The following is a 20,123-nucleotide window of genomic DNA, read 5'->3' on the forward strand; positions in this document are numbered from 1 at the left end:
CTCGCGAGCTGGTGGAAAACGAGTATCTCGGAAAAGCGCGACCATGGAGAGCGGCCAAAGGGCTCAGGTTTGGCTGGCGCCCCTACGAGCGCGCGTTTGCGCGAAATACCAGATCGAACCGAGCACAATGAAGTTCCCAGTCCGCACGCTCGAATTTGCAATTATCGACGCTGCTCGTTGCCGAGTCGAACACTTACTTAATCAACACAGAAAGAGAAAGAGACACACACGATCCTACTTGTAATTCGCTACTTGTACGTACACGACATACGGTGTCTAAAGCTTCTAGTTCTACGTTAGTCTACAAACAACATTGGGAGGGGGGGGGGGGGCTACCTTGTCTGTTCTTTCTCGGCGTTTTTACGTTTTCTTCTTTTTCTCCCCCCTCCCCACAAAACAGTCTCCGCGTCGCAAACGTTTTTCCCCCAGTTTCCTCTTTCAAACAAGGCTCGCGCACACTACCAGGAGCGGCATCGCGAGATTAATGGAGATCGAGTAGCTCCGCACGCGCTAAACGCGTCGGAAAAGACGAGAGAGATCCACTACGTCGTAAGCCGAGATCTCGACGAAATCCGTCGCGGTTTCTCGGCGCGGCCTCGGGCGAACGAATTAGTTAAGCCGTACAAGCAACATTCGCGATTCGATCGGGGGCGAACGGGCGCGGTTCAGCTGCGTTCTCCATCGCGCGGTTTTCTCGCGCGCGGCCGATGCTATCGAACAAATTGCTCGCGCGCGTTACACTCCAATTCTCGGTCGCGCGATCTCGGACGCGGATCCGCGCGCGAGTTCCGCTCGGGTTCTCGCGTTTCGCCAGCGCGCGCTCGTCCTGTCAGAAACACCCTTTTACGTTTTCGTAACCCCCCTCTCCCGAAAGACGCCCCGTCGCGCTACTCGGACAAACGGCAATGATCGTCGAAGCTTCCCCGCGGTGTCGACGGTCTGAACACGCGAGCACTCAGTAAAGTGGATTAAAAGTGGAAATTGAATCTCGTGAGAATGTTGAAATGCAAAATGCAAGATTTAATATCAACGACAAATTACAAGTAACCTAAAGTCGCATAGGTTTTTACATAGGGTGCATCCACTCTACAGTTCTCCCTGAAACAGACAGTGAGCTCCGTACGAATGAGGATATTATTGGGATGATCATCAAGAGAGAGAAAGAGATAGAGAAAGAGAGAGAGAGAGAGAGAGAGAAAAAAAAAAGAGAGAGAGAGAGCAAGGGAGAGATATGTTAATGAGTGCGATGATCGCGCGATAACAAGGGTAAGGATAAGCGGGCTTAAAGGTACTTACTCGTCCTCCCACGGGCATACTTCGTTAACATTATTGTCACGCTTCTCCTGAGGCACCGCCTGAGCCGCCGATCGGTCTTCTTCTTCCTGTCGGGTGTCCGGCTCCCAGACAGGCACGACCTGCGCATCCTCCGGCGGCTCCTCAGTCGTCGCCGATTCCTCGGCCACCGGCGACACATCCGCCCCGGTGTCGGCTCGCGAGTCTTCGCGGGCGCTTCTTTCTTCGGCGACGATCTCCCCCGCGTCCTTCGCCGTGCAGCTCTCGCTCGCGTCCTCGTCGGCGTTCTCTATCGTGGAGTTGTCGCTCGGCAGATCGCCCACGATCGCGCTGATGCTGATCAGGGGCGCCTTCGCAGTTGTTCTGGGACTGGGGTTATTCGTCTGTTGTCAGTTTCGATGCTTCTTTCGCGCCAGCGTCTCGGGAAATCTCGCGGAGAGTATCGGTGAGCTTGAACGCCGTCTTACCTGCTACTCGATTGGCTCTCCTTCGCGACGACAGGTTCCGCGAGCGTCTCCTCCTCGGGCACGATCATCTCCAAGGACGACTTCTCTTCCACCTTCTCGACCACGTGAGAGTACTCGAATGATTGCTGGGGCGACGGATAATTGCAAGACGAGACGGACGCGCGACTCGTTTCGGACAGTCTGATGCGGCCGCTCGCGGAGCAGGTCGAGTAGTTCCGCGTCATCATGCCGGAAGTCGGCGCACCTGAAGTCGGGAGGGACGGAAAACGGTAGTTTAGAGATATGCACCGCACAATTGGAGACAGTTACGCGCTGTTTTAATTAGGACTATTAATCTTCGCTAATTTCAAAAGCTTCGGAGGAAACTCCAAACTTTCGAATTTTGGTAAGCCATAATCTCGAAGATATTTTCAAGGGTTGCGTTCTTTGCGCTTTGAAACTTCGGAAGGTGCACACGGAGAAAAATAATTCGAAAAATAATTAGGTGCAGCGAATTTTATGTTGTCGCAGCAAAATCTGCCAGTTACTGTGTGAACAGTAGAATTATTTGTTAAGAATACTAATTGCCAATTGGGTTATTTTGCTGAATCTACAAATTATTTTGTCGTAAGAACAGATTAATGAATTGTAGAAAAACACTATTTCACTCCAACAGCAAATTAACGTGTCCTAAGGATTCATCCAGGAAATCCACTTAACAGGATTTTTCTATCCTGACAACCAAACTGTTTTCGCTCTAATTATGAATAATTCGCTAATTTGGTTACACCTCTTTGTGTTTTACAAACGACATTAAGTTTCGGATTCAAATGACGTTTTCTTATATTTACAAAATCTTCGAATTCAAATATTCCGAAGTTTTGATATTTTCCAAATTCGAACGCTGAAACTTCGGATTGCAAATTTGCACGTCGAAATTTCAAATGTTCAAACGAAAGTTGAAGTTTTCGAATGATAACACCGGCCTTAATTTTAACGATTCGCGTGTCGATTACTAACCTATGCTACCGCTATGCTGCAAACTGCACGACTTCCGCAGCCGTTCGGACACCTCCGCGATGGCGAGACTGACGTCCGACGACGAGCTGCAGGAGTCCAGTTGCGCCGAGTTCTTGCGAGAGGCACGCGCGGCCTCGGCGGAATGCGCGATCGTCGCGTGACTGCCGCCGCTGTCCCACACGTGTCGGGTCTGATCAGCTGACGCTGTCCCGCCAGAGGACATCGCCGCCGCCGCCGCATTGCCAGCATCCGCCGCGTGTTCTGTGCTCGGGCCCGGCGCGGTGTCCCATGGGCATACGTCGTCCATAGGGCGAACCGCCACTTCCGTCGCGCCAGCATCCCTGACAACAGGAACTTTATTATATGATTTAGTTTTCACCGTTTGCTTTCGGCAAGATACCACGCGCTTTGTATGTGTGTGTGCGTGTGTATGTGTGTGTGTGTCTTTTTGTCAACGTCAGTCGATAGCATGCATGCGGCTCCATTCAACGACTAGGGGAAGTTCGGCTTTCTGCACACGTGTGTGTCTGCGGAAGGTGTCCCGGAACTATTCTACTCGAGAGAGATTCATAAATGAGAGAAGGACGCGCGCGATGGTTCCGGGACATCCCGTACGGATCTGGCTCGTGTGTGTCTTCGTGGAGTTTGGATTCTCGAACGGGTCTTTGTCGCGCATTACGGCGGATGTTGAGCTTGATGTTGAGAGAGAAGTTCTCAGGTGGTCGTTAGATGAGACATTTAAGAGATAATACTTGACGATATATAACGGGAAAATTGCGGTATATGTGTGTATATATATATATATATATATATATGTTTATATGATACTTTTCATACTGTGCAAGAGAGTCAGTGTGTGCTCGACAAGTATATCGTACGTATGTGTGTTGCGTAAAATATTATATATATATATATATGTAAATACAGAGGAAAATAATAAGCTTGATACGAACGGCACAATATCGACATCAAGGCAATAATAATACAGAGAGCGCCTCAAAATATCATCTGGGTCAACGAGAATCTCTCAATTCCCTCTTCAAGAAGAAAGAAACACACGGATATATAGGCGTATATATTTCGCATCGTAAATTCCACGCGTTTGACGCAAATCTTTTGAGACACTCCGCGCACGACAGCACTTGATAGTATTCAGAAACACTCAGAGATTTCTTAAAAGGGATCAGAGAACGGGCAATGATCGTCATACAGTACAATTACCAATGATGATACACTGCTTTTACATACATCTCAGTGAATTTTCCATAAACGCAACACGATTTCTCTGACAGTGCGAGAATTTTCAAACACACCGAAATAAAGGGATTTGCCAAGGTCGGATGCGAACGTATAACGTGGAGCGCGTACAACGGTGCATCATTGTAACGTCAGATCGCTTCCTCCCCCTCCTCCCTGCCCCCTTCTCGCTCTCTTTTCATCCCGTCGTGGCTCGCTTCTGGAATGAAAATTCTGAAACGCATAGCGAACGTCAAGTATGTCCTCCCGAATCTTAAACTGGAACAAGGTTATACCTCTGAAGCTCATATAAGAAAAATGGAATTTGAAATTAACAAGGCGTACTTAACGTTCACTGTGCGTCCAGGATAAGACTCCTGATTCGAAGCGCCGGGAATACGGCGGAGAGCAAGCGAAGGGAGGAGCGCGAACGGACACTGCCGGACGCACTGTTATTCGCTCCTACTCTCTAAATTTCATGGAGTGAAATCTCATTCAAACCAAATGAAAAGTGGCAGTATTCTCACTCGAAGCGACAGTGAAAATATCGCCACTCGAGATCGCAAGAATGAACGTTACGTTCGAGCTTAGAGGGGGACTCCGTGCGAGCGAACGTTCTCAATCGATTAGAGTGAATATGTTCCCGTGACGGTGTCAGATTCACTCTTTAGCTTCGAGTGAAAGTATTCACTCGGCGATTCAGAATGGAGGATTCACTCGGAATGAGCGAGAAGCCGCTCTCGAATTCGAGCGACTCTCAAGCCATTCTACTTCCCGAGACCGAGACTTCCACTCCGGGAAATTTCGAGAGTACATCTTCTATCGAGGAAACCGTGGTTATGTATCGGGTGACTTACTGAATACTATGTGGACTAGGCCTCGAAGGTATCTTTACGAGTCGTGGTAGATCTCCCCTGAAAATACCGCACGAATAAGCCTATCATCGCGGCTACGCCCACCCGGTGCCGCGTGTAAGAACAGCATGCTAAAGCAAAAGAATAGCATCCCGCCGGCTCGCCGAAGATATATATATATATATCCTATATATATATACATATATATAACGCACGGAGACCCACGGGCCCCAACCCCCGCATACCTGTATGGGATGTCGGTGAGGTTCGATTGGCTGTGGGAGTGCGGTACTCGCGGTGCGGAAGTGATGTCGCGCACCCCGCACACAGCGAGCTCGTGGGCGCTTCCGGTCAGGCTGCGGTCGCTTCCTCTTCGCCTGCCGCCACCGCCGCTGCCGCCGCCACCGCCACTACCTATGTTAGCGTGCTGCAAAATGCTAGACGTTGGAGTCGAAGTAGAGGAAATTTTCTTCTTCGCTTGGCCGCCGAAGCCGAAAAATCTGAGGAGGAGAGAAAGAGAGCGAAACAACGTGAGAGACCGTGATGGAGATCGGTCGCGCGCGTTAGTCGGCTTTTCCGCTCGTGTAGTGGCGTACCTCTTCTTTTGCAAAGGTTGCACGCCGGCAGCTAAGAGATTACGATACTGATCGGAGCGAATAAATCTAGGATAGCAGTCCTTCTTCAGGAGTAGGGTATATACATGCTCCGCGGCGGAATCGAACGTAAATCTGCTCGGATTTTTCATCTCCTGATGAACCTTCTCCATCGTTTTCCCGTCTATGTTGATTTCGCAGGGAGCTCCGGGCGCCAGGAATTCTCTGCACGACAAAACAAGTTCGTTTAGACTCCTTCGTTTTTCCTTTTCCTTCTTACCGGAAGATCGAGATACGACGAATATGCGTGTATTTTCGCGTTATTCCGACGGGGACGTACCTAAAAATTTCGTTGACTTTATCGGGTATTTGTGCTTGAAAACTGTGCCTGAGATCTTTAACCGCCAGCCAAAATCTTATGTTCTCGTGGCTGTACTCCTTTCTCAAGTAATTCGTGAACTCTTGTAAACCTGCGGACACAAGCGCGAGAACAGCGTAAATTCGTAAGTATTGCCGCCGGCGAACGCGACTCACGGCGTCGGTTAATGCGATAAGCGGAGTCGTACCTGTAGGATCAGACATCAGCTCTTCCATCGACAGCGCCCATCGCTTAACACGCTTCTCCGTAGGAACTTCCACTCTGAACGCGCGTGCCAGAAAATAATAAATCGTTAGATTCGCGTTCCGCGCACTCGTTTTGAATGAACACACCTACACGGAAAAAATGCTACTGCGTATCAACAGAACTGGTCAACGGCGCCGGTAATTGGAGTAAAGCTTCTCCATTCCAATAACAATGTTATTGAAACGAATACCCGATATATTGAAACAACGTATCGTGTGTTACTTTCATTAATATCGCTATTAAATCGAGGAGATTTATACGACGTCGTTGAGAGAGACCGATTCTATCGATACACGGAAAAAAAAGTCAGATTCTAGGAAAGGATTACTCCAACACTTCCTGGCAAATTTTTACCTGGATTAAATATTACTTGAATATTAAATGATAGTTGAAGCAATCATTTACTTTGACGTAGCACTTTTTTTTCTGTATACAACAGCGTTTTCTCCCCATGCGTGAAATCTTGACCGAAGCACTCACAAGGGGCTATTCAGTTGCCAGAACATGTGATCATCGGTGATCCATGGATTGGAAGGTTGCGGCTGTACAAACATCGGGTCGTATTCCACGTACGTTTCGAAGTATGATTTAAAATTTTCAATCGCAGTCGAGACCTTGATCCTCGTGCGTGTCAAACTGTTCCGTAGAAGGGCCACCTGAGGGAAGAAAGAGACGCAAACGGTTTGAGTAGCGAGAGATACCGGGAGAGATACTCGAGATGCGATAAACGGCTGCGTTCGGCAGAGAAAGAAGCTCAGTGAGCGATTAGTACTTGTGACTGGAGCATTCTGTCAGCTTCTTGATAGATTTAGAAGAACGTACCAATCAGAAGCAATAATCATTGAGCGCTCACTGAGTTACTTTTTCCGTTGAACGCAGGCAATGACGAGCCGTGGACGATACACGGCATGCGCGTTCACCTCACGTTGCAGATCGGTTAGAGTGCGTTTGCGTGACGGAGGTCGTGGAAGTCCAGGACGAAAACGAGTAGGTACGGGCACAACTTCCAGGCTGCTGAGACATCCGGGTGGTGGCCGATATACTCTCCAAAACGCTCGTTCCTGCGAATCGCTCACTATCTTATCTCCCTTTTTCCGCTCCTTCGACAGCCGTACCTGAGCCCACACAATCAACAGCATTTCAAGGAGTCACGTGCTCGAATATGCGGAATTGGAATTACGCGGGAACATATGTGGGCGTGCGGTTAATCCGTTATCGTTGGCAAATAACGAATACCGGATCATAAACAAGAACGGATAAATATTCACCTGTTCCTCGGCTTGGAGTTGTATGATGTCCCACTTGTTCTGCAGATTCTTGCGCAGGCTGTTCAAAGCATCCTGCGGGGAACACGATTTTTCGTGAGAAAGAAAATCGCCAAATTGTAGATATTTGTTATTTCTATTTTTTGTTTTCCATTACTACACAGAGGCTACGTACGATCTCATAGTCCTCGAGAGCGTGACGTTGTTTGTTCCTCAGGGTTCGCTTAGCCAGATAGATCGCGTACTCCACGTTGTCGGGGGTTCTATGTTGCCACGGCCAATAATAAGGTGTCTACGTGTATCAATTAGACGAGAAAATTAAAGAATTTCGCAAGAAAGCCGGAGGAATTTTGTGTCCTATCATTATATCTCGAGGTATAACGTACCTGAAACCTATACAGAGAGCTATCATCCTTTACAGTAAGCGTCTTGGAGTCGTTCACCGGGAAGAAGTAGCCATACTGGCATAGTTGATTAGCAATGTGGACCGCCTCTACTGTCAACATAATAACGCACCTTCATACTTGAGGGTAATGATCGTAACGACGGAAGCGTCTCTAAATGTTGCTCTTGGGGATCGTGCGGGTCACTCAAACGATGCCACATCGCGGATCTGTGTGTCGTTGTTGAGTAGAGTCTGTTCACAGCCATTGATCTTTCCGACTTAACAGTTGCCGAGAAAGATGCTCGCGAATAAATGAAATAGGTTCCATTTCTTCGCACAGAGGGAAAGATTTCTTCGGATTCGATCGAATTTCTTTAGTTGAGACAGATGTTTGTTTTTCGGAATGGAGCAAACAAACGAATGTTTGATTCGGCAAACAAAGAATTGTTTGGTTCCTCAAAGAATAAGTATCTTTATGTTAAATATTTCTTTTGTATTTTCATTCAGATATTACCAATGGTTGTCACGAGCAACAAATTATTTGAAAGAAGTGATACTACGTTAGAAGAATATTAAAGAACTTCTTTGTTTCACAGGCGGTGGAAAACAATATTTAATACATAACGAAATAAATTTTTTTCATTGAAGACGAAACATTATTTCCTCTGAATAATACTGTTTTTTTCTATCAATCAACTTGGTTTACTCTAATGAAACAACAATATTATCATCCAAACAAGATGATATTTGATATCAAATTAAGCTGCTTACGTTAAATAAATCTAAGTCAAACAAATACGCGTGTTAAATCCGAAGAAACCTTTTTGTCCGTGCGGAGGGAAGAAAAAAAATCTTGTTTCTTCTCGAGATGAGATTTTTCCCTCGGAAACCGAAAGAGATACCGAGGTTTCGACCGAGCGTATCTGGCAAATGGTAAATTCGGCTTCTATTTGCGATGAACTTACGGTGTAGATAAACACCGCCAATGCATCTTCGGTACTTTCATAAATACCGTCCGCACCGTACTTCCCCAGCCGGCTCGCCGAATTACGAGGGGCATTAATTCTCACGAAACTTACTCGATACGAGTTTTGCTCGCCCCGCGGCCGAACGGGCGCCGCGTAATCCGGCGAAATTTACGTTCTTCATTTGCACGAGCGGATCATCGCGGGCACGAGTAAAAAAAAAGGTACTACGAACCGCGGAAATCCGTGGGAATGTTCGCTCTAAACCGGGGTCGGCGGATTCGCGAATTCCCCTCCCGCGAGTATATGAGAAATGGCCGTTATTATTTTGTTTCATTACTTCCCAACGAGACAATAAGAGAAAGAGAGAGAGAGCTCGGTCGTATACACAAACTCGCGTTCGCGGTTGCGACTGAGCGATATTCCGCAACGGTGTTTTCTGTACTGTGTCAACATGTTGATCGATGCTGCGAAAGCGCCAAGCTGAAAGTACATCGTACGCGAGTGCGACTGCGTGTGGATAATAGCGAAGCGAAAGTATCGATAGATATTCGTCGATAGTATCCTCGGGCGAAGTTTTGCGGACGCGCGTCGGAGGCGTCGTGACAAAAGCGAGAGAAAGGCGACGGGGGGATTAGCGAGAGAGCGCCGACTGCGCGCGATCAGCGAGTGGCGGGTAGATAGCCAGGTAGGTAAGCGGGCGTGTAGGTAAGCGGGCGCACGCGAGTCCGTACCTGATTCTTCGATGGCAAGCCGCTCCATCAGCCACTCGATGAGGTCGTAACCTGCAACACGCAGGCAGCCTACTGTAGTGTCCTGGCCGTGATGGCCGCTTACGCTTACTCCACAACGCAGGTACCGATGGCACTCACCCATGAACGCTGAGGGGATCGAGGTGAGGAACTGTTTCTGACTTCGCACGGGTACCCCGCTCTCAGGGTCTTGCATCTCCCGCACCAGCCCCTCCATCTGCGCGCGCGAGACAGAGATTAGCGCGTGATTGATTGATCCTTGCGCGTCGTATGTTTCTAGAACGACGCGTCGGGAAACGCGGAAACGCGACCGTCATGTAATCACCGGCCGCACTGAGAAAAACCCCCTGGTTGTCGGAACGAAAGATCTCTTGTTATTTGAAAGTCTGTCAGAGGTGCAACGAATCGTAAAGTTACCGTCGCTTATCGTCCTTTGTCATTTTAACGAACTATCACCGAGCCAGCGCCCGAAGTGTTTGTCGTCGGAGTGGCGAATCGAAAGTACAAATCGTTCGCTCCCTCTACGGGGTCATTTGTCGTCATATTTACGAGCCGTTTGTCGCGACTGCCGATATTTTGTTATGTTAACGAAAGTTTTTTTTTCTCTCTCGGTGTATCGTCAATTATCCCGGCGGTTCGCGCGCGCGCACACGAAATACCAACCTTGTCGAAGGCGCAAGGCCTGTGAACGCGAGGCTCCTTTTCTTTCTGTTGTTGATTGCTAGAGGAGGCCTCCATCGCGATCGAGGCGGCCCTCTGCGTCGCTGGCAGGAGCAGTGGCGATATCGATGGCGGAGGGGGCTGGGGAGCTGGGCCGGAGACGGGTCTACCCGAACTCCATGGGGCTCTGGCCCCATCCCATCACTCCAGTCACCCCCGCACGCCCACTGAAACATCCCATTTTCCCTTGTTATCTCATCTGTTGTTTCAATATTCCTTTCTCTCTCTCTCTCCCTCTACGTTCGCGGAAGCTCGTGAGGTCTTTCACGGTGAGAGCTGCCCCTTTACGCTGCAAGATACGCCTCGTTGAGACGACGTGCGTCGAAGCGGCGCAATTATCGCCTCCTCGATGCGATTGTCATCGCACGACGTGCGTCATCACCTAATATAGACGGGATCTTCCTTTCACCGTATTATCAGTCCCGTCATCGGGACACGGCGAGACATCATCATCATCGGTCCGCCTCGACGTTCGTTCTGGGACCGACCGGGGGGCCGCTCCATCAGCGGCCAGTGGAGGGAGTGCACACTGTGAGAGCCCTCACGAACTTCCGAGCCGGTGTGCCGCCGAGTGGAATTTGCGCGACAGGGTTGCTCGCTCTCCGGCCACCGCTCCGGAGGGAAGCTTACACCGCGCGGTATAATTTCGAATTCGCTTCTCCGTTCCCCTCCATTTAATTGTTCCCGCCTCTCGTTTACGCGCATACAAACCGCAATTAGTCGGGAACGCTTTTGCAAATAGGGTCTCTAGTATGTGTATGTCCTGATTAAACCGGCGATTTTGGAATTACGCGCCATCGGCATAATTGAAAAATAAATTCTCGAATCGGCGGGACCGGTCGGGATCTCGTTCGGAATTCTCAGTCCTCGAATTGCGCCGAGATACTCGCTCTTGCAATTCGCCACGGTTGTCTTGAGGCACACGTCTCTCTCTCTCTCTTTCTCTCTCGGTGGCTCTTTTAATTCTCCTGCCAGTTCTACGATCGACGCTCGCATCAACGGGAACGAGCGCGGCCCGTTCGCTGTTCGTTATTTATGAAGACGCATCGGATTTAGAGGAACCGACAGAAATATCCACGCTCGGGACGATCCGGCTTTAAAGCGCGCTCAACGTCGCGTATTCAAAGTTTACAAATAAATAAGGCGGTCCCGTCGTCGAACAGGCCATTTAGCTCGGATAAAAGAGAGACCGGCGTTGACGCATTGCGCTTCCGCCTCCGGAACTTCCGCTCTTCCGCAGCCGCGCGATGATAATAAACAGCATAGTTCGTAGCAAACTGCAAAACGGTCGGGTCGACGCTATAAAAAACCGCGTCCCCCTCCCGCTGGCCACCCTCTTTAATCCTCGCTCGCGGTGTTTTGCCTGCGCGCCCGCGCGGATCGAGATTTACTCCATTATCCGCTAGTTTCTCTTAGTCGGTTGCAAATAAAAATCTCCGGCGATGTTTTCGCGTAAATCCGGAAAGCATCATCCTCCGGCTACGCGAAATATCGGGAAATTCGGTAGGATACGAAATATAATCTCGGCTTTGCGTTCGACTTTGATCTTTTTTTTCCTCCCCCTTTTCTCCCTATCGCGGAAGACTCCTCTACGGTCGGGGAGATGATCCGCGTCGAGAGAGAGAAGAGGAAGGGAAAGCACCTCGTGTTAAAACTTCGGGTTAGAGAGAAGTTAGGGGTTAGCCGCATTCGGTGCTAAAAGCACCGAAGATACGGGGAATCGCACGAAAGTTCTCGCGCGATCGACGCGGAAACGACGTGGAATCGAAGTTTCGTCGTTAAAAGTGACGAGTCACGAAGCCAAGTGTCGCATTACCGTCCGTCCGACCGACCGGACCGATCGGATGGCTCTTCACAGAGAGAGAGGGAGAGAGAGAGAGCGCAAAGTCCGGCGCAAATCGCCATCAAGGTCGCGAACGTGATGCATCGATGGTAGACGAGTGTTCTGAAAATGGAGATCGCTTCATGCATGTGTGATCAGGTGAGGTCGGGCATTCAGATAAAGCCGGTGTATCTCGCCGTCGTCGATATATCGGTGTATCTCGGGTTAATGAACCCGGATCTATTCGACTGGCGATAATGGGATAGTGTTCTCGTCTAGCTAAAGAAAAGCGCGCAACAGAGAGCAAGAGAGATAGAGCGATAAGGAAACAGAGAGAGGGGGGGGGGGAGAAGGAAGGGAAAACGAATACGTGGTCATTGGGTCAAGCAACACCGTGCCGATATTTCTGGCGCGAATGTCTTCAATTAGAGTCCAAGTCGTTGAAACCTGCACCTTTCGGGGTCGCTCATTCGCGTTTCTCTCGGACGTCACCGTCGTCGTCCTCGTAGTTGTCGTCGACGTCGAATTTTTCTTCTTTTTAGGGAAGCAACTTGTTAACTCGGTCGGTTATTCTACCCGGTATTCGTTATAAAACTTTTACCCCGTCCGTACTTATTTGCCGGCTTAAAATTGGAATCGGTCGGAAAGTGAAGAAGCGCCTCGGCGACGATCGAATCTCCGGAGAGCCGTGAACGAGAAATTTGAAGACGTAACTGGGAAAGTGCATTTCGAGCTAGAAGAAGACGGATAGAGAGAGAGAGAGAGAGAGAGAGAGGAGAGGAAGAGGGGTAAAGAAGCGAGTAGCTCAAATATACCGATGGAAAGACACTCGATATGAAGGGGGAAAGGGATTAGCCAGAATATCCGAATGAATCCCCAAATGACCTGAGGACGCACACAAGCAGATGCGTGGGCGGAAGCACGTCTCTTCCCTTGCATCCTCGCGCGAACCACCACCCGGGCGGCGGCCCCTCCGTCCTTCTGCTGCCGATTTACGTGCTAATCTGAAATCGATAAGTCCTCCGGCACGTCCCGAGACTTTGGGGACGTACGTTTCGACGAATTATTCAGTGCGCGGAGTTATTAATGTCCTGCTCAATTACAGGCGAGTTTTCAGCGACCGGGGGAAATCAATTAAGAACGCGCCGGCGGGGGTGGACGCCGGTGGTCCCTCGTCGCGTATCGTTAACCCTCGGTCGTCACCGGAGGATTCCGCGCGCGGTCTCCCCCTTTTTTTCTCTCCCGTCCTACGTACGTAAGAAAAGGGAAAGGGAAGAAGAGGAAAGAGAGGGAAAAACGTCCGCGTATACGCGTCATTACGTCGACGAAACGAACGTCCCCGGGTGTCGTGGGAAGTTTTATCTCGTCGTTAACTTTAGCCGGCCTCCTCCCGCCCCCCCTCCCCCGNGCCCCCCCTCCCCCGGCCTCGCGGTTTATTTGACGCGCGTTTATTCATCGTGTAATCCGGCGTTATTTATTTAACGGATCTTGCGCCGGCTTTTCGGTCAAATTGATGATACTTTTCGTTTACCAGTAGCTGATACCGAATGCGAGGTTCAATTAGCCACTTATTAAATTGCCCGCCGAGATAAATAACGTCGCCGGCGAGCGACGTGGGGATAAATTATTTGTGCGTGTATGTGTGTGTGTGTCCCATGAAAACAACACGCGCGACATCGTTTCGATAGCAGCAGCCTCCATGCGCCCCATTTCACTCGGATCGATGACTTAAATTAATTGTATCTTTTCGTGCGCTATTTAATTACTCGCTTTGCTAATTTCTTTCGTCTGATACGCATCGCGACTGTCGCGTGCGCACGAGGTGCGCGCGATCTTTCACGTCTCTTGTATTATTATTTTTTTCTCCCCACTACGAAACCGTCAAGGCGTTTTCTCTCCGGCGTCTTCGCTCCTCGTGTTTCCGCAGTCGCGCGTTCGCGTGAAAAACGGCAAGTGTCGTCCGTCTGTCGCTTTCGAGTTTATGCGGGCCATTGTCGATACTCCGCACAAAGGCGAAATGCGGGGAACGCGATCCGAGATATCCGGGCAAATCGCACCATGTCGACCAATCCTCGGAGGAGAAAGCTCGAATAAGTAATAATATCGGGCGTGAGAAATCACGGCCGTCATAAAAATCCGTCCGGAGGCAGGCGACGCTAAGCTCGCCACCTCTCTCTCTCTCCCTCTCTCTCTCTATGTGGAATTAACTGTCGCGGAATTCTCGCGACGGTGCTCGTTTCCTGAGGAGCTTTGTGCAAGACCGATAACGAATTTCCTTGTTTCCCATTCAGACGCGGGGGCATTCAGCAAAGCACGCGGAAAGCGTGCGCGGCATTAACCCTTTTCAATTGCGCCAAGTGCGTGCTGAAGTTGTGTCTCCTGGATTTCTCGGATTCCGGGCTGTTTCGAATTCTCCGACCGTTCTCCGCTTCTCGGACTGCTCTTCGTCTCTCTCTCTCTCTCTCTCTCTCTCTCTCAGTTTTTCGAATCACCGCCGCGAATTGAACGGACTCGTCGAACAGTCAACTTACGCGGAGAATGTTTCGATCATCAAGTGGCTGAGTATGCGTGTGTATGTGTGTGTACGCCTTTAATTAATTTTGCGTGTGCCACGGTCGCGTAACGAATGGCCGGCGCGACGAACGCGAAAGACGGATAAAAATAAATACGGTTAGCTCGTTCTTTGTTTCCGGCACCGCCGATAATCGGTCAGTTTGTTCGGATGACGAAACAAACCGGGAGAAAGAGAGAGAGAGAGTGCGTGCGTCACCCCCGAAATAGCCCCTAAATTGATTGAATGAATGGTTCCGCGGAGACGATGTGATTTTCGTCGACGTTCGGCGCCGGTAAATAAAACGGTCAAATCAGGGCTTAGCCGAAAGGCGTTAATCTCTCGCTCGCTCGAACAATAGCTGCGATAGATTGAAATTTTAATTGGATTTGCGCGCACCACGCACACACACACACACATTGGCAACGCGTAATCGGCAAGAGGCTGCCGAGGGGTGGTGAGATCGAAAGCCGTGGATCGGGTCGATCGGATTAAGGCCGGCTCTTCGTGTGCGAAAAATCGTCCGCGTACGACGACGATGAGGCCTGTTGTACAATCTTATATAGCATAGACGTCCAAGGGATATTCCTAAAGAAGTCCAGAGGACGTCCGCAGAGCGTCCTCCAGATAAGGTATGCCGTATGGCAGACGTCGTACGTCGGAACACAACCGATAGTCCAACGAGGAGAACTCGTTTTCCAGAAACAAATTCTCTCATCGGGCCATCAGCTGCGTTCCAACATCCGACTTTGACACACGACTCGTTATATCGATGCTGCCCGCGAGATCGTTGTTTTCGCCGGGCGCGTGCGTTAAAGAAGCGCGTTAATAGAACGGCAAGTTCACAGAGGGGTTGGCCACTCGTCGGTAACCTGAGGAAAAAGTCACAACGCAGCCCGGGTCCTGCGAGCGAGTTTCGGCGAATTGCGTGGGATGGGAATACCCTTGGGAGTAGTCGCTCGTGATATCCAATAGTCGTGGAGACATAACCTTGACGAACTACTACGGAGAGGCCCTGGTCAACCCTCCCGTTGTACGTGTGTGTATATGTGTGTGTGTGTGTCGGGACTTTTTTTTGCCACCGAGTTCCATTTCGAATCCCCGTTCGTCGAATAGCGGTGTACGTATTCATGATTACACATCTGGCTTTCAAACGGCAACAGACCCGCCGATGTTACCCGCCGTCGCGCTTTTACAGCTCTCTTTTTCACGTCACGAGCACTCGATCAAGCTATTCTGAGTAAATTTAATTAACGGGACGAACCTTGAAATGGGGGGGGGGGGATGGATATCCCTCGAAAATACACCGAATACACCAATAGGAGGAGGGGATCGAGCCGGGCGATCTTCCCCTAATAACGCCGGCGCGTTTAATAAATCGACCATGAATCATCAGCCCTTGAAAAGTCAGCCGTGGACGGGCGGATTCCAAAACGGTTTCAATATCGCGCGATAACGTTGAATTCCAATTATTATCTCTCTTGACTCGCGACCGTTATCGCGTCGATATCAACAAATTAGGGCGGCACAATGGGCGGTACGATAAGTAAAAATTATATCGTTAATGCGGCCGGAATTAATCCGTAAATTTTTAATCGCTCCACATTGTGCCCGAAACGCTAATCGGACCGAATTGCTCACATAATCTGTCTGGAATTAAATTTTCCGATAAAGCGATATGAATATATAATACATATACGCGCAGCATGCAAATGAGAACGTGAGACGAAAAGTCGGAGATTCGCGGTAAGCCGAGCTGGAGCCTCTTTGTTCTCGGATTTTTCTCATGTACACACGACACACACACACACACACACCCGGAGAGAGTGAAACGCGCGGCGTTTAGGCGATACGCGCCTCCGAGAAAAATCGTGATGTTCATTCGCGGCGGTGATTATCGTGCAAACAATTATGGACGTACCGTAATGACATCGGCGTCGCGCTAACGATGCGGCAGAACGTCCGCGAAAAAACGCAAGTCTTGCACTATCACCTTGCACTATCACTGCATCGGCACTGCCATGAATGCATCATACTACCGTATCAGAGGTCCCAGAGACGCTTTATCATCCATACGAATCGCAATAATAACGAGAGGTAAACATCTCTCTCTCTCTCTCTCTCTACTACCGCTCTTTACTTGGCACTACCATAAACGAGGGAACGCCGATGTTCGCTCGATATCAGTCTCGCAGGAACTATAGGCAATTAATGTTATACATTCTTACTGACATCGAGAGAGAAAGAGAGAGAGAGAGAAGGGAGGAACGGAGAAAGATGCTACACGACGCGTGTGGTGTGACATCGGCACTTACTACGTAAACGCACCCTTTTTTACGGGCATTCCTCCCGCTCGGCTGCTCCGCGAGCGCTCCACGGCATATTTTTCCTTTCGTCGAAGGGAACTTTTCGGGGGGAGGAGAGTAATCGGCGTTCGCCACCGCAGCACCGCACTGACAAAAAAAATCGTGTTTTCTCCGTCCGGTTCCGCGGAAACAATCTATATTACAGCGCGAATCCGTCAGCGCGCTACCGCGTAGAGCGCGAACTTGGCGAGAGAGCCCCGTTTGATGCACGGGGAGCGCGCGAGCGAGCCACCCCCTGAGAATGTGCACATGTCGCGATCGCGATGCATCTCGCGGCTTTTCGACGACGCCGGGCGCAGGGTGATATGACGTGGCCCGATATCGAATGGTCCACTTTTCGCATCGCTAAGCTTCCGGCCTGCGTGCCGTGGTCGATATTTATTGCGCCTCGGCGGAGGCCGAGGCGGCTCGACCCGAAGAAATCGACTGGATCGCGCGCGTCGCGTCCCTTGAACGACCAGCTGTTAATCGGTCTCGAGGAGGAAGCGCTCGCTCTCCCTCTCTCTCTCTCGCTGCCGCGCTGTTCCCGCCGCCGGGTAAAAATCGCCTCTTCCTCCCCCTACTCTTCCCTCCCCGGCTCACGATCGACCTACGCCGATTTAACGGCCGTCACGAAGGAGGGACGACGTTCGGAGCAGCACCACGACGACGTCGTCGCTCCTGGAGGTGTCGCGCCGCCGACGCTCGCTTGTTCTCGAAGACACGGATTTGCTTATCGTCGCAGTTGCCGTCGTCGTTGTTATCGTCGTCATCGTGCACACCCGACGTCGACGAGCGATTCACGGTATTCCCGCGAAGGATACTCTCTCTCTCTCTCTCTTTCTTTCCCGATGATCGCGTCACGGGAGGAAGGGAGAGCGACTAAGGGGGAGAAGAAGGCGCGCACAACCGGGGTACGCGACTCGGCACGTCCGCGAGGATTTTCCTCTCTCGTTTCTCCCCTACCCTTCCTTCCTTCCTTCCTTCCTGCCAGCCTGTCTGCCAGCCAGCCTGCCTTCACCCCGCTCGCACGACCATCGGACGACGCGCGGCACAAGCAATGTCGAAATGTCACAAACTATTTACTCACTCGACGAGTCAGGGCAGTGGAGCTTCATGAACGCGTCTCGCAGTGTGTATCAGGCCATCGGAGCACGGCCGAGCTCGCGGCCCTTCTTCCGCAGCTTCGAGTCTAAAGCCACCGTCCGCACCGATACGCCGTTAAGGCAGCACCGCGCGCGCACACCCGCGCTACACCACCAGCAGCAACCGCCGCTATCGCCGCCGCCTCCACCACCGCCGCCGCCGCTACCGCCGTCGCTGCTACGCCGAGCATATTTCCGCGGGGGGGAAGGTGGAGGGGAGGCAGGAGGAAGGGATGGAAACGTACGTGCGAGAGAGAGAAAGAGAGAGGGAGAAAGAGTGAAAGAGAAAGAGACAGGACGTGCGGGTATTAAGTGGGGAGAACGCGAGCAAAGCGTTTGCGCGAGAGAGTAGAGAACTATAGGCGGGCGACGGAGAGGCAGCGCGGGAAACATGCGCGCGAAAGAGAAGAACGAGGTAGATACGCGAGGAGGAAGAGCTCACGAGGGGTCGAGGGAAGCGCGAGGAAGCCGGAGAGCTTCGGTGGTAGGGAGTGCTCAGGGAACGCGTGGTGCACCAGACCCCTCCGCCGACGTGGATGTGTGCGTGTGTATGTATGTATGAATGTATGCGTGTATGTATAGTGTGTGTATGCATGCATGTACGTACGTGGGTTTATTGGGCAACGTACACACGCGCACGCGTCTATGAAAGGGTGTACGCGTATCCGACTCCGGGTATACCTTCTACTTGCGCGCTCCCTCGGCACAAGGCTCGCGCGAGGAGTCACGGCTGTCCGGTGTGTATCAAACACGCACAGCCCATGCGTGCGTTTATGCGTGTATTCACGGGTCGGAGGGCGAGAACGAGAGGAGGGTGGAAGACGCTTCTCGAAGACGCGCGCGCGTTCCTCCTCCTCCTCCATCTTTTCGGGCTCGCTTGCTCGCTTCTTCTCGTCGATGATGAGAGGAGAGCGAGAGAGAGAGAGAGAGAAGATAAACCGCGAACGTGTCATCCTCTCTCACGATCGTTCTCCGCCGTTCCCCGCATTCGGCCGCACCCTCTTCTCCGCTGGACGCCCCGGTCATTCTGTCCGCCTTTGGAGAGGGTTGCGCGCGGCCGATCATCAGCGGAGATAGCCGAAGGCGAACGAGCGCGCGAGTGGCTGGTGAAGGCGACGGGTGGTGAGGATCGAGGTCGGCCGGCACGGACGACGCGCTCTCGCGGGGGTGAGTTTCGAGTTCCTCGTACTGTTCGATGTCGATGCGAAGTTCCAGGCGGTCCTCGCGCCTCGTAAACTCCAGCCATTGTCTTTCCAGTCATTGAGCAGGCTCGCGTTCGGGGCTGGACGTTCAGGACGAATAGCTCCTGCTTAGTTGGATAGGCGATGTTACGCGCCGCGGGGGAAGGGGGGATGGTGGTGTGCGCGCGTGAGTCACGAACTTTATCCGTAGCATCGATACTAGGAATCGGACGAGGCGGGATAATCGACGACGGTTTCAATGTCGCGGCATCGATATCCACCTTCCCTCGTCGCGCGCGTGCCCACCTTCTCTCTCTCTCTCTCTCTCTCTTTCTGCTCTTCTCCCTTTACTCCCAGTTCATAAATCTTCTTCTATGTACTTCATTTGAGTGAACGCTCTCGCGCGCGAGATTATCGGACAGCCCGAGAGATTGCCGCAGCGCCTGAAGCGTCCGACAAATACGAACTACTCTCTTTCGTCCCTCCTCTCCTTCCCTCCCGGCCGACTTCAATTTCACCGGCGGTACGTCTTTTCATTCTTGCCCCCCTCCCTCTCCTCCCTATTTCCTCCCCGTCGCCCCCGTGTACCGCGCCACGGCATTCGCCTTAACCTCCGGCCGGATCGCGTACAGCGCGTATGTTTAATTCATGCCGCGCGTTATGCACGCGAGCCGAGGGGGTCGGCCCTCCCTATTTTCCCGACGCCTTGTCCTTCGTGTTTTGATTTCCCGGCGCGATGAGACGACGATGAGCGTCGTGTCCTCCTCCTCCATCGCCGCCGCCACCCTCGCCCTCTTCTCCGCCACCCCCTTCGCGTAGATGTGCGCCGTTGTGTCAACCGTTCCCATTTTCTGCCACGAGTCTGAAATGATTGCGCACGGCCTCGTGACCGCTTGTCCTTTGTGCGATCCCCCCCCCCCCCCCC

The 20,123-nt window shown here is 51.3% G+C and overlaps 1 protein-coding gene across 12 annotated transcripts in view; it reads right to left on the reverse strand.

The window, feature by feature from the left end:
- The window catches only part of LOC106748674 (regulator of G-protein signaling 11), a 28,971-nt gene extending 10,821 nt beyond the window's left edge, over positions 1-18,150 (reverse strand). Inside the window, exons 1-18 of one of the 12 annotated variants that reach the window (XM_014627442.1) lie at positions 17,963-18,150; positions 10,098-10,321; positions 9,555-9,651; positions 9,417-9,467; positions 7,719-7,825; positions 7,508-7,624; positions 7,336-7,407; positions 6,988-7,182; positions 6,548-6,723; positions 6,009-6,082; positions 5,783-5,912; positions 5,446-5,667; positions 5,095-5,349; positions 4,853-4,909; positions 2,760-3,100; positions 1,761-2,004; positions 1,297-1,662; positions 30-1,098 (exon numbers count right to left, since the gene is read on the reverse strand). In XM_014627442.1, coding sequence (XP_014482928.1) covers positions 1,038-1,098; positions 1,297-1,662; positions 1,761-2,004; positions 2,760-3,100; positions 4,853-4,909; positions 5,095-5,349; positions 5,446-5,667; positions 5,783-5,912; positions 6,009-6,082; positions 6,548-6,723; positions 6,988-7,182; positions 7,336-7,407; positions 7,508-7,624; positions 7,719-7,825; positions 9,417-9,467; positions 9,555-9,651; positions 10,098-10,172 — 2,640 coding nt within the window. In that variant the 5' untranslated portion in view covers positions 10,173-10,321; positions 17,963-18,150 and the 3' untranslated portion in view covers positions 30-1,037. Of the gene's footprint in view, positions 1-29; positions 1,099-1,296; positions 1,663-1,760; positions 2,005-2,759; positions 3,101-4,852; positions 4,910-5,094; positions 5,350-5,445; positions 5,668-5,782; positions 5,913-6,008; positions 6,083-6,547; positions 6,724-6,987; positions 7,189-7,335; positions 7,408-7,507; positions 7,625-7,718; positions 7,829-9,416; positions 9,652-10,097; positions 10,322-16,842; positions 17,418-17,962 lie in introns of those variants that run through there. The other 11 variants (XM_014627440.1, XM_014627443.1, XM_014627441.1 and 8 more) reach the window with 11 other exon arrangements.
- Between the last annotated feature and the right edge of the window lie 1,973 nt (positions 18,151-20,123).

This window comes from Dinoponera quadriceps, unplaced genomic scaffold (assembly GCF_001313825.1).
Source record: "Dinoponera quadriceps isolate SergipeBrazil2010 unplaced genomic scaffold, ASM131382v1 scaffold2094, whole genome shotgun sequence".
Classification (NCBI taxonomy): domain Eukaryota; kingdom Metazoa; phylum Arthropoda; class Insecta; order Hymenoptera; family Formicidae; genus Dinoponera; species Dinoponera quadriceps.